A 14,477-nucleotide genomic window follows, 5' to 3' on the forward strand; every position below is an offset into this window, starting at 1 on the left:
ACTCTGTAATAGCCACCAAGGGCAGCAAGGGTCCCAACATCAAATAAAAAGCTTATACCAGTCCAAACAACAATTGTTCACCACTCCTCTCAGTTTCCTAACACTCAGCTCATTTTGTATCCTTGCTGCAACTGTCCCTCTTTTTCCAGGAGTCAAACTTTTCTGCAGCTCTGTGACCCTGTGTGGGGACTGTCACTGGGATTCATTACCAGTGCTGGATTGTGTGGTTCAGTCCATCCATTGATGGCTGTTCCTGGAGAAACATGGAGCTCCGTCTTCAGTTGATTCAAACGCTGTGAAGGGTCAAAGTCATCGGCTGTGGGAACACTGTCAGAGCTGGAGCAGGGAGGTGTCGCAGCTTCCATTGGTGACGGAATCCTCTTCTGGAAAGTTCCACCTGGTTGTTCAGCCAGCTGGACACTTGTGTGTTTGGAAACCAGGAAAATTTTGGGTTGACATACAGGCCCATCCTGAGAAAACAAAGGTCGTAAGTCAGATAAATGTTGATAAGGATCAGCAACTATGCCTGTATCGGAACCAATGGAAGGAACTTAACAATTGACATATCAAGAACTGCTGACCTAGAATTGAGGCAATGCTACACATTCAGAGGGTTAGTAACTGAGGGAGTGCTACAGTGTTGAAGGGCCAGTACAGAGGGAACTGTGTACTTTTAGAGCACCAGTACTGATTGCTGCACTGTTCTAGGACTGAATGGGCCATCTGTCAGTTCGTTGAAGAGTTCAGAAGAAATTTAAATAGAAAGGAATCATCCTGTACATAAAGATCCCATGGGATTGTATGGGATAGAGAGATTGCAAGGAATTGGGTGCCAGGGAGAACCCAGGAAAAGATAATGGCTGATCTGAAGAATGAAGGTCAGAGATCCCGGATTGGTTTGTAGACAGTGTGTGGGACAGTGGCATGATTAAAAGATGAGATAAATGAACAAATTGTTCAGGTTGTGTTTTCATAGGCTGCCGATAGAATGTGATTGAGAAGGAATCAAGTTCCATAGGATGAGACGTCGAAAGGAGACATGGCAGAGAGTGCAAATTCCAACAGCTGGTAAATGACAGGAGGAAGAAAAGTTTGTTGATGGAACATCAAACCAATAATAGAGCAAAGTTCACAAGACAGAATGAATCCAAAAGATAGAAAAAAGCTGCTGTACTGTCAGAGATCAAAGCTCTTTCCCAGGGACTAAGATATACATGTCTACTGAGGAAACAGGTCAGTTAGAGATGCACAGACGTGTCAAGAGATCTGGTCCATCGAGTGACAAACCTGTCGAAAAACTACACAGTGTCAGGAACTCTCGAGAAACTACACAGTGTCAGTGTGGGGTGCATCCACGCACTGTCCAAGTTGTGAATTAAACAGCAAACACAGCCTTCCTGCACTCGGGAATCTGTTCCAGCAGATACCAACAGTCAATCTGGCTGGGGCAGGAAGTGACAATATTCAACACTCAAACTGGAGGCAATGAACACAAAGTCTTCTGCCTGTCAGCATGAAGTAACAGTGGTTAATAGCTTCACAAGCCTCAGGTATAAGATACTACTACCTGTGACTCCATTCTGGAAGCTGTGGGGAATGTTTGCTTCAGTTCCATACCTTGGCTTTCTTTACGGATCTGTACAGAGAAACATTGAAAGGGTAAATAAGAAAACATAACAGCCAGTTGAGGGCCACACATTCCTTTCTCCAAACCCAGCACCAAGACATAAGGAAGGACACAGACTACAAAAAACACAAGCACCCAATAAAGGCGTTCTCAGCACCCAGAAAGTCCCACTGTCCAGCCATTCTGCAGGCAGATAATTCCAAGATCACTCCAGCCCACATGGTCATTGAGTAAACAAGGCTGCTCATCAATACAACTGATGTTGTTCCCTGTAACACAATGTCTGGCTTCAGTGTTATGATAACAGATGCTTCGGTGCCACACTGACTGACTTACAAGTGTCACACCAGAGCACACAACAGGAGCTGGATGTGTGCAGGTGCTCCAGTGTAAAGACTGCTCAGAGTGTCAGTGTTCCCTGTCTGCACACAGCCCATTAGCAGGCTATGAATCCACACAAAGCCAGCTCACACGCACACACAAGACAACATAAATGTTGTGAGAGACATGCTGGGTCTTGCTGTTAGTCCAGTTAAGCACCAGAACCAAAATATATTTAGGAGCCTCAAAACAGGAGCAGAAGTGAACATCAAAACAGTCTACCAGCCCAGGTTTCTCACTCCCTATGATCAGGGAGCTAACAATGGATATGCTAGAAATCTCAGGACAGCAAACTGTCAGATAGCAATGTAACAGAGTGTAGGAAAATCCATCCCAATTACTTGCCCATGAGTGCACAGGAACACTGACACTGATCATAGGACCATAAGATATAGGAGCAGAAATTAGGCCATTCAGCCCATCGAGTCTGCTTCACCATTCAATTAAGGCTGATAAGTTATTCAACCCCATTCTCCCGCTTTCTCCCTGTAACCCTTGATCCCCTAGATTCTCAAGAACCTATCTATCTCCGTCTTACATATACTTAATGACCTGGCCTCTACAGCCTTCTGTGGCAATGAATTCCACAGATTCCCCACTCTCTGGCTGAAGAAGTTTCTCTACATCTCCGATCTAAAAGCTCTTCCCCTTATTTGAAGGCTGTGTTCTCGGGTCCTAGTCTCTCCTACCAATGGAAACATCTTCCCAACGTCCACTTCATCCAGGCCATTCAGTATTCTGTAGGTTTCAATTGGATGCCCCCTTATCCTCCTTAACTCCATCGAGTAGAGGTCCAGAGTCCACAAACCTTCCTCATATGTCAAGCATTTCATTCCTGGAACTATTATTGTGAACCTTCTCTGAACACGCTCCTGTACTCTCACACACCCACACAGACAGACAGACATACACGGAGGCATTTAGGTCTATATGCACAGACAAACAGCACACATGATTGCTGTGTATTTGAAGGTAGCAAGTATCACTCCACTATTTAAGAAGGAATGAGAGAGAAAACATGGAGCTACAGACTTGCTACCTTTCATCAGTCAGAGTGAAAATGTCAGAATCTATAAAAAAAGGATGGTGCGAACAGGCAGTTATACAACAATGATCAGGTTGAGCATTGTCAGCAGAGATTTGTGAATAGGAAATCATGTTTAATGAACTTAGAGGATTGGGATAGACTCAGTGAATGAGCAGAAACATGGCAGATGGAATATAATGAATGTGAAGTTACCCACTTTGGCTGCAGAGTGTAGATGTTGGATTCGGTGTCCTTATTAAGTCACTGAAGGCTAATAAGCAGGAACAGCAAATTATTAAAAAGCCTATTAGAAAGTTAACTTTAATTCTGAGAGGATTTGATGACAGCAGTGCTGAGGTCTTGCTTCAATTGGATACGAGCTTGGTTAGGCCACACCAGGAGTATTTTGTGCAGCTGGTTTCTTTACCTCAGGAAAATATTATTGCCAGCGTGAGGTTTGGGACTAGCCAGATACCTTACAGTCTTATCCATTGATGGGCAGGCTACAATTGGAGATAGAGACTGGTAGTTTGGTCCAACAGTAAAGTGGCATTTTCAAATAGTCTGAGCTGACCTCCCATGGCCAGTAATATGAAGTGCATAATTTTGAATCCATTTCTGGTTCACCAGACTTATTCCCAGGATGGTGGAACTGTCCCATGAAGAGAGACTTGGTGGACAAAATGGATCTGTATTCTGTAGAGTTCTGAAGAACGTGAGCTGATCTCAGTGAAAGTTACAAATACGCGAAGGGATAATTACATAAGGTAGAGGCAACTCAGATGTTTCCTCGGTTGGGGGAATCTAGAACTAAGGGGATCATTTAAAACTAAGGGGAAACCATGTTGGGCTGAGATGAGGAGACGTTATTTTACTCAGAGGGTTGTGACACTTTGGAATTCTCAACCTCAGAGGACTGTTGAGTATGTTTAACGCACAGATTGATAGGTTTCTGTTTACCAATAGTGTTCAGGGCTATGTGGATGGGGTGAGTAAAAGGCATGGAAGTCTGCAGTCTGTCACAAATTGAATGGTGGGGCAGACTGAATGGCCTACTCCTATTCCTGTCCCCCCCCCTCCCCCCCCCCCCACTCCCCCCCCCCCCCCCCCCCCCCTCCCCGCCCCCCCACAGATACACATGCACTCTCTCCTCAGATTCTTGGATTTTTCTGTCACTTTAATACCGGAACAGAAAAGTTTCCTTCAGTCACCATGGTGATAATCTATAGCCACAATAAACTGTGGTTATTGTGATTAATAAGTGATTTCAGGAGCTGCGACCATTATCAGAAGGACCGGATTTGTTCAATGCAAGCCCAGCCCAGTGTACACACTTGTCTGTTGAAATTCAAGGAAATATTGCCACTCAAAACCCAGAACCCATGATGAGTCATCAGAGATCACGAAAAGTATGAAATCAAAATGTGATCCTGATATTTTTGGGGGCAATTCCACCACGGTTACTCTTTAAAGGACAAATTATCTTTGCAGATTACAATCATTTGAAAACAGGTCAGCCCTAAGGTGACCTTAATGAATAGAGTGAGCACTGAGGGGAACTGACAGAGACATTAAGATTTGTGGTGATTATGAGGATTGGGATGAACTACATCAGGACTGAGGTTATTTTTACGTTGCTGCATTACTTTGCTAAATTACTTACTCAGTGCAATTATTGAGTTACTGACTGACTGAACATACAATTGAACATACAATTACCACTGACTGAACGTAGTAATAAATTCAGTTGCTGCCTCAATTTAATCATTAATCTCTTTCCAATTTCTTTGCAACAGGATTCGAAACATCCATTTACTGCTTGGTGGAAATCATAGAGTTATTCAGAGCAACTGGTGATGAATAAAGTGCTTCAGATGATAAATTAATAACCAAAATAGTGTTGAAATGGATTCAAATTATGCATTTCATATTACTGGCCAAAGGAGCTCAGCACAGATTATTTGAAAGGTCACTTTATTACTAGGTGAAAACTAGGTAAAAACCCGAAACGTCGATTTTCCTGCTCCTCAGATGCTGCCTGAACTGCTGTACTTTTCCAGCACCACTCTACTTCACTTTATTACTGGACCAAACAACTTAGGCTCTATCTCCAATTGTAACCTGCCCATCAATGGATAAGACTGTAAGGTATGTGGCTTCCACCAAACTCCACGATACTCTTTGACGATGGCATATGATGCATACTGGAACAATAATTACAACAGAAGTCAGGAAGAACATCTCAATAGCAGGAGAGAGGCAAAAGTTTGTAATAAGGAAGGCTAAGAGGAAGAATGAGGAAAGGATGGCAGGCTACATTAAAACAAACATTAAAACATTTGGTGAACTTATTGATAGTGAAAGATTAGCAAAGGATAGAGTGGGGGCCCATAAGGAATAAGCAGGGTAAGCTGCTTATTGAAACAAAGGATCTAGCAGAGGTACATCATGAGTACTTTGCTTCTGTTTTTACCAAAGTAGAAAAGTGTAACAATGATCCAGTTGACAATGTGTATGTTGAGCAACTGAGCAATACAGTGATAGATAAAGAAGAGTTGCTGAAGGAGTCCAGGGAGAGATGTCGCCAGGCCCCAATGGAATGCATTATAGATTGCTGAGACAGAGGTGAGGGAGCGAGTAACGAAGCCGTTGACTTTTCCAGGCCACTCTGAACACAGGATTTGCCCCGGGGGACTGAGGATTGGAAATATGACACTGTTGTTTCAGAAAGGGTCAAAGGATATTCCAGCCCACGACAGACCCATCAGCTTGATCTCAGAGTGGGAAAACTCATCTAAGCCATAATATGGGAAAAGATAAATATATGCTTGGAGAAAAATAAGTTACTACTCGACAGTCAATGTAGCTTTGTCAAGGGCCGGTCATATCAAATTAATTTGACTTTTTGATGAGGTTACACAGGTGAGGGCAATGCTGTGAATGTTGTACATTTGGACTTTCAGAAATCATTTGATACAGTGCCCCAAGGCAGGTTGGTTAGCAAATTAGAAATGTTTGGGATTGATGGGGCCTTAGCAACTTGGTTTAGAAGTTGGCTAAAAGATAGCGTAGGTATAGATGGATATTTTCCAGATTGGAGGCAGGTTGAAAGTGGTGTTCCCCATGGATTGGTGTTGGGTTGGGACTCTTGCTTTTGCTGATTTATATAAGTGATTTAGAGATGGGAGTTGAAGGCAAAATCTCTAAATGTTCAGAGGGAGGATAGTGAATTGTGAGGACGACACCGAGCGACTTCTGAGGAACACTGACAAGTTGGCCAAATGGTCTGACACCTGGCAAATGAAGGTTGAGATGGTGGTGCTGAAAAAGCACAGCAGGTCAGGGAGCATCTGAGGAGCAGGAGAGCCGATGTTTCAGGCAAGAGTCCTTCATCAGGGTGATACCTGATGAAGGGCTCTTGCCCGAAACGTTGATTCTCCAACTCCTCAGATGCTCACTGACCTGCTGTGTTTTTCCAGCAGCACACTCTCGACTCTGATCTCCAGCATCTGTAGTCCCCACTTTCTCCCACCTGGCAGATGAAGTTCAATGCAGAGAAATGTGAAGTCATGCATTTTGGTAAAAGAAACATGAAGAGACAACACAGGCTAATGGTACAACTCTGAGGGGAGTACAGGAACACAGGGAATCCACATGCATAATACTGTGAAGGTGGCCAGGCAAGTTGAAACAGTTATCAAGAAGGCTTATTCAACCCTTGGGTTCACAAATAGAGGCATAGTGTATAAAAGCAAGGAAGTGATGCTACACCTCTTTAAAAAGAAACCATTGGTCAGCTCACATTGAGAGTATTGTGTTCAATTCTGGGCACCTTAGTAAAGGAAAGATGTTAAAGCCCTGGAGAGAGTGCAAAGGAGATTGGATAGAATGATACCATGAATGAGGGATTTTAGATACATTGAAAGATTAGAGATATTGGGCTTATTCTCCTTGGAGCAGAGAAGATTAAGAGGAGACCTTACTGAGATATTCAAAATTGTGAACAATTTTGATTGGGTAAAGAAAGACATTCTGATTTCACTAGTTCGTAATAAGGGGTCACAATTTCAAGATTTTCAGCAAGAGAGCTAGGAGTGAGATGAGGAGAAACTTCTTTACTCAGAATTGTTAGGAATGCACTACCTGGGAGGGTGGTGGAGGCAGGTTCCATCGTAGGTTTCAAAGAGAGTTGGATACATATTTCAAAGAGATGAACTTAGAGAGCTACAGAGGTAGGGCGAGAGAACAGGACTCGCTGGGTCACTCTATTCAGAGAAGGGTCAGACACAGTGAGCCAAATAGCATCTTTCTGTACTATAAAATTCTATGCTTCTTTGACTAATGGGTGAGGTCAGAGTGATTACCCTCGAAACCATGGCAGCATTTGACTAATGTGGCACAAAGGAGTTTCAGCAAAACTGGAAATGAAAGGGAATGAGGGAATGACTCTCCATTGGCTGGAGCCATATCTGACAGGAAGGAAGATGGTTGTGGTTGTTAGAGATGGCTGGGCCTAGGACTCTATCCTGAAGAACTCCTGCAGTGATGTCTTGGAGCTGAGATGACTGACTTTCAGACCTAAGAGTGCACTTGGGTTTCTATTTACATGGCAGAGTTAATAATGCAGATGAAATAGTTAATACTGTATATTGGAGGTCTCTTCCTGCATTTCATAGGGTTATCTCAAAACTTCATACGGGTAATATTGTGATGCTGAATATTACAAGCTGAATACAAGCAGTGGTTAGCACTGCTGCCTCACAGCGCCAGAGACCCGGGTTCAATTCCCGCCTCAGGCAACTGACTGTGTGGAGTTTGCACATTCTCCCCACGTCTGTGTGGGTTTCCTCTGGGTGCTCCGGTTTCCTCCCACAGTCACAAAGATGTGCAGGTCAGGTGAATTGGCCATGCTAAATTGCCTGTAGTGTTAGGTGAAGAGGTAAATGTAGGGGTATGGGTGGGTTGCTCTTCGGTGGGTCGGTGTGGACTTGTTGGGCCGAAGGAGCTGTTTCCACATTGTAAGTAATCTAATCTAATCTAATCTGAATTGTGACTACTGCAGGTTTAATTTTGAATATGAGATGCTCAATATTGTGCATTTCATTATCAATGCTGTTCCCAAGTTTTATAACAGTACAGACTAGTACAAGACTCCACTGTGGAGTTCCTGAGTGGCCAATACACAGAATTCAACATGTTATTGTATTAGATTCTGTTTCTCTCTGAGACACACTCATTCCCCGAGCTGCCACTGCTTGGATCCGGCAATTGTATATAGCTTTCCAAATGGCCAATATTACTCATTCTTTTCCATAACACTGAGCCAAACCACACACACATTTATTGCAAAGGGACTCTGTGAACTTGGAAGACAGAGAGGGCTGGGTTGATGCAGAACTATATACCAGTCTTCTCTCTGGATTAATTTCTCACAGCCAGGGCACCACAGGAAAAACTTAACAGTTCTGTCACACCTTTCACTTCTTCTTGGAGAGCCTTAAGTAAGTAGGTGGTGAACAAAAGAATTCACAAAGATTTTCACTGTTCTAATGGGCGGACACAACTGCCAATTAGTGCACAATAAGTTCCCAAAAACAGCACTGAGATAGCGACCAGCTAATCTGATAGACAGATGTTAGCTAGCGACAGAATGTGCCTGTACCATTTTTTATATCCCCACATGAGGCTTCAATTTAACAGCACCTTCTCAACACTGACTCTCTGACAGCACAGCACTCCTTCAGTACCGACCCTCCAACAGTGTGACACTCCGCCAGTAATGACCATCTGACAGTGCAGAAATCCCTCAATACTGACTTTAACAATGCAGCACTCCTTCATTACTGATCCTCTGACAGTGCGGAACTCACTCAACATTGGGCTAGGACTGTCAGTCTTGCTCATTGTGCTGGAGTTTATCAAGAGGCACCTGAAGTTGCATCATTGTGGTAAAGAAGTGATTGGTTCTGATCATGATGCCTACTCTAGTTGAACAGCTGCCCTCTGTCTATATGCCACATTATGAGGTGCACAAGCCATTAAGTGTGAGGACACAGTTAACTGACCAGCACATCAAACAGCAATTTGGTTATTAGTTCAGCTCTGGTTACTGGTACTCAGTTAACCAAACAATATCATCAAACCACACAACTGAACAGCAACAAACCACACTGACCCATCGATGAGATTCAGCACTGGAACTCACCCCTGGATAATCAGGTATATATCATAAAACTCACCAAGATTGGACTCCAGTCTGTAAATCACTGCCAAGCTCTCTCTGTAGTCTTGCTACTGAAGGGTTAAAGGCAAGACTGCCAGTTCACTGAGCTGTGTGCATCCATTCAAAGCTGTAGCTCAAGGGATCAGTGACTCACTGATCAGTTCCTGTGCCGCCCTCTGTGCTGTTCCTGGCACCAACTCTGTGAAACTTCGTAAAAGTAAAGTCTCTTCCTTTGTGGGAGAGAGAGCTGAGGCCAGCAGACGAGTTGGGTTGAAGGCAGCTCCTCTTTCCCTCAGTTGTTCAATCAGTGGCACAGTTCTTGGCAGCTGGGGTAGAAGAAAGAGGGAGAATTGAGCAACGTAATTCAGGGAAAGTCTGTCGCTGCTTAATTAGCTTTATTGTTTCATGCTCACGTGAGCTGCATCAAGCTGGGGTTCTTAAAGAAAGAGCATTGGACTTAATATTTACACAGGCCTCACTACACTGTGTGTTTGTGGCAAGAACCACAACTTGGAGATCCAAGATTCAGGTGTGGGTTGCTGAAGCAGCGAGGGAGGTGGGATGGCAAAGATGTTGGAGAGGGAGGAATGGAGAGTGTTGGGGAGAGAAAGGGCAGTGTGAGGTGTGTGATAGGGTAGAGTCATGGGGTAGCAGAGTAGGGTGGCAAGGAATGCAGTTAGTGCGTAGGTGGGGATGAGTGAGACAATGATGACGATGAATTCGCTCTGATCAGAAACAACATTGAGCGAAGACAATAATGATCTGCGTTAGGGTCTTCACTCAAGCTCGAATACCCATTGATCTAGATGCCCAATGAAGCTAGCTATGAGCAAGGGACATGAAGAGTATCTGTCAGAGCAGCATCATGGCAGAACACAATAATTTTCAACCTAAGCGTGAATGAAGTAGACAGAGGCTTTCCCTTTCCTTCTGCAACTCCACTCACTGGTGTACTCAGTAAGTCACATCCAACAGAGTGTCAGTGATAGCTTATGTCACCCCAGAGTCTGAGTACTCCCACTTAAGACACTAGAGCAAATACAGCCATGGACTCACAGAGATGTAGAGCAAGGAAGCAGACCCTTCAGACAACTTGACCATGCCAACCAGACATCCTAAATTAATCTAGTCCCATTTGCCAGCACTTGGCCCATATCTCTCTGAACCCTTCATATTCATATACCTGTCCAGATGGCTTTAAAATGTTGTCATTGTACCAGCCTCCGCCACTTCCTCTGGCAGCTCATTCCAAACATGCACCACCCTCTGCATTTAAAAGATGCCCCTTAGGCCCCTTTTAAATCTTTTCCCTCTCACCCTAAACCTATGCTCACTATCTCTGGACTCTCCCACTCCAGGGAAAAAATCTTGTCTATTTACCCTATCCACGTCCTTTACGATTTTATACATCTCTGTAGGATCACACCTCAGCTTCCGATGCTCCAGGGAAAACAGTCCCAGCGTGTTCAGTCTCTCCTTAAAGCACAAGCCCTCCATCCCTGGCAACATCCTTGTAAATCTTTGCTGAAAACTTTCAAGTTTGACAACATCATTCCTATAGGAGGAAAACCAGGATTACATACAATATCCCAAAAGTGGTCTAACTAATGTCCTGTACGGCCGAAACATAACCTCCTAACTCTTGTATTCAATGCTCTGACCAGTAAAGGAAAGCATACCAAACATCATCTTCATTATCCAATCTGTCTATGAGCCTACTTTCAAGGAACTATGAACCTGCACTCCAAGGTCTCTTTGTTCAGTAACACTCCCCAGGACCTTACCGTTAAGTGTATTAGTCCTGCCCTGATTTACCTTTCCAAAATGCAGTACCTCACGTTTATCTAAATTAAACTCCATCAGCCACTCCTCAGCCCATTGGCCCATCTAATCAAGATCCTTTTGTACTTTGAGGTAACCTTCTTCGCTGTCCACTACACCTCCAATTTTAGTGTCATCTGCAAACTTACTAACTATACCTCCTGAGTTCACACCCAAAGCAATTATATAATGCAATTTTTCCAAATTTTCACTTGATACAAAGCTAAATGGGAATGTGTGTCATGAACAAGATGTAAAGTAGCGTCTGGAGAATTTAGACAGGTTTAACAATTGGGCAAAAACATGGCAGATGGAATATAATGTTGAAAAATGTGACATTATCCACTTTGGTAGGAAGAACAGGCATGCAAAATATTTCTTAATAGTGTGAGGCTAGAAAGTGTAGATGTTGGGACTAGGGTCCTTGTTGATAAGTCACTGAAGACTTAACAAACAGGAACAGCAAGTTATTAAGAAGCCTATTGGAATATTGCCTTCTATTCTAAGAGGATTTGAGGATGGGAGGAGTCAGCTTTTGCTTCATAAGAGCTTGGTTAGACCCCATCAGGATGCTGTGTCCAGTTTTGGTTTCCTTATCTCAGGTAAGATATTATTGTCACCGAGGGAGTGAACAAAGGTTCACCCAGACTTATTCCTGGGATGGTGCAACGATCCTGTGAAGACAGACTGGTGAAACTGGGTCTGTATTGTCACAGGTTTTCAACAAAGAAAGGTGATCTCATTGAAACTTTGGGTATACTAAAAGGGATAGACAGGTAGATGCAGGTAAGATGTTTCAACTGGTTTGGGAGTATAGTGCCAGGGGACACAATTTAAATAAAGGGGGGTACTACTTCAGTCCGAGGTAAGGAGAATTTGTTTCACTCAACGGTGCTGAATCTTTGGAATTCTGTGCCACGGAGGGCTGTGGAATCTCATTCCTTGGACACATATAAATACATTTCTGATTGTCAATGGCATGCAGAGTTATAGAGAGTGTGATTAATAGGCATTTAAGTATTTAATCAGCCATGATCATATTTAATATTACAATAGATACAATGAGCTGAATGGCCTAATTCTGTTCAAATGTTCCCGTCTACATTGACTCATGTCAGTACTGAGAGAGTGCTGCACTGTTGTCAGGTCAATACTGAGAGAGTGCTGCACTTCAGATGTAATTTTTTGTCACATGAGGCACTGAACACCACACTGAACTCTCTGAGGTTGACGTAAAAGATTGTATGGTGTAGTATGAAGAACAGGATCACTCTCCATGGTGTCCTAGCAAATTCTTATCCCTGAAGCAACACCACAAAAGACAATCCCCAGTTATTATATCCTTGCTGCTTTCTGTCATCATTATATTTCCTGCATTCTGACACTGACTGCAATGCTTCATCTGTTAATACCTATTCAAAACTCTTGTCCAGGGAAATGCACTTTGTTCTTTCAGAAAAAGTTACCCATTTCAACTGCAATGTCCCACTGCTGTGTGTAAGCTGCCTCCAAAGGAAATTTTTGAATAGAAATTTTCTACCCAACATGTACAGGAACATTACAACACACTTCTGAAGCAGGTGGGACTTGAACCCAGTCCTTTGGGACATGTAAGGAAACCGTCACTGCACCAGATGAGCTCTAGAAAGTTTACTTCTGTACTGAGGCCAGTTAAGGCCACCTTCACCAATGCAGTTTACAAATCCGCCTCATCACGATTGTAATTGTCTTACTGCCAACAATGGCCAAGATCTCCAGTTCCCATTTGGTTGACTTTGTAGATTCCGCACAGACCCAGAAAGGCTGTGAACTGCTGATCATCCCTCACCAAATCCCTGCCCGGAATCAGGCAACAGTGCCTCTGACCCTCTTATACAAAACAAGTCAGAAATTATGTCAAAGAAAACTGGGACAAGAGTGAAATAGACACCTTGGAGTGTGCACACAGACACACAAAAAAAAGCATGCAAACACAAACAGACACATGTACAACTGACAGAGGTGAAGCAACACAACAATGAACAGACATTCACACCAATATGAAACACAGACAGATAAATCCTCAGCGTAAACATAAGATTACGCACATGTAAACGTTCACCCGTTCACATACACGTGTGTGTGCGCACAATAACACAGTCAAGTATGCTTGCACAGAAAATCAAACACACAAATACATTGGAAAGTACACGCATATATACAAACACTCAAAATCAAATCCAGGAACACGCTCCAGAAGCACAGACACAAAGATCTATAACATGCAGAAAAAACACATCTACATTCACAAATGGACACAATGTTCACCATGTTCACCTACATAATGAAACACATGATCAAACTTACACAAATCTGCTTAAACAGTAGGAAAGTCACAGCCACTGAGAGAGGCTCACTGGCACTGAGACACACTTTCAGATATGTTAATACTGCAACACAAAGTGAAAACCAACTCCCAAACAGACAGACACCAAGACACACATTGACACACTCACAGACACTGTGACACAGACCATAACATACACTGACACACTCTCAGACACTGCGATACAGATTGGAAAAGAGACTGATATGCTTTCAGCCAGACAGATACAGTGATACAGACTGTAACACAAACTGACACATTGTCAAAAGACAGTGTGATACAGATGAGAAAGATACTGATACAATCTCAGGCACTGTGATACAGACTGTAACACACACACTGACACAGACAGATAGAGTGATGTAAACAGTAAGGCACACTGACACAGTCTCAGAAAAACTGATACAAAGTTGTACACACCCAGAGCCATTCTATTCTGATCACACACAGTTTGTTCATGAGCCTCTCAGAAACAGATTAGAAGCAGCACATTGGTGGCTTCTGACAAAAACTGTTTATTCCAAACCAGCTGTGGGAATGAGAAAGACATTTCAGCTGCGCCAAGAATCTAGTTTAAAAATTGACTTACTGTTGCTCTGGCTGTGTTTCAGATGAGCTGCACTATGGTTGCTGACTGGCTGATTCTGCCTCCCTCGCTTCACCAGCTGGTCTAAAGTCCTCTTCTCAAGTTCGGCTTTTGATTGTAACTATTTCCTGTCACTCGTGAAGGACAGTGAGTTTGCTTGTGTGTGAGTGGAAGTTGAGTGTGTAAAACATTTTCATTTGCAGCAATGAGCGAGAGCAGAGAGGCTCGGCAGATTATTTACATGAAATCTGGCCCACGTTCAGAGCAATGAACTGGACATTAACTCACACAGTGCCTCTCAGAACCCTGCTGACAGAGACTGCTACTTCTGATTCTCATGGGTAGGCTGCTTTGGGACTGGCTTAGGGTTCAGCCAGACTGTACCCACTGCATGGATATCTTCATTCACTGTCAGAGTCAGCACCAATAGCATAAGTCAGTCTATTG

At 43.4% G+C, this 14,477-nt stretch overlaps 1 protein-coding gene across 2 annotated transcripts in view; it reads right to left on the bottom strand.

Annotated features, from left to right (window-relative positions):
- sorbs3 (sorbin and SH3 domain containing 3) overlaps positions 1-14,180 on the bottom strand; it is a 49,085-nt gene extending 34,905 nt beyond the window's left edge. Inside the window, exons 1-4 of one of the 2 annotated variants that reach the window (XM_072553845.1) lie at positions 14,034-14,180; positions 9,275-9,584; positions 1,568-1,636; positions 210-470 (exon numbers count right to left, since the gene is read on the bottom strand). In XM_072553845.1, the coding sequence (XP_072409946.1) occupies positions 210-470; positions 1,568-1,615 (309 nt within the window). In that variant the 5' untranslated portion in view covers positions 1,616-1,636; positions 9,275-9,584; positions 14,034-14,180. Of the gene's footprint in view, positions 1-209; positions 471-1,564; positions 1,637-9,274; positions 9,585-14,033 lie in introns of both variants that reach the window. The other variant, XM_072553844.1, reaches the window with a different exon arrangement.
- Positions 14,181-14,477: the final 297 nt, after the last annotated feature.

This window comes from Chiloscyllium punctatum, chromosome 35 (assembly GCF_047496795.1).
Source record: "Chiloscyllium punctatum isolate Juve2018m chromosome 35, sChiPun1.3, whole genome shotgun sequence".
NCBI lineage: Eukaryota > Metazoa > Chordata > Chondrichthyes > Orectolobiformes > Hemiscylliidae > Chiloscyllium > Chiloscyllium punctatum.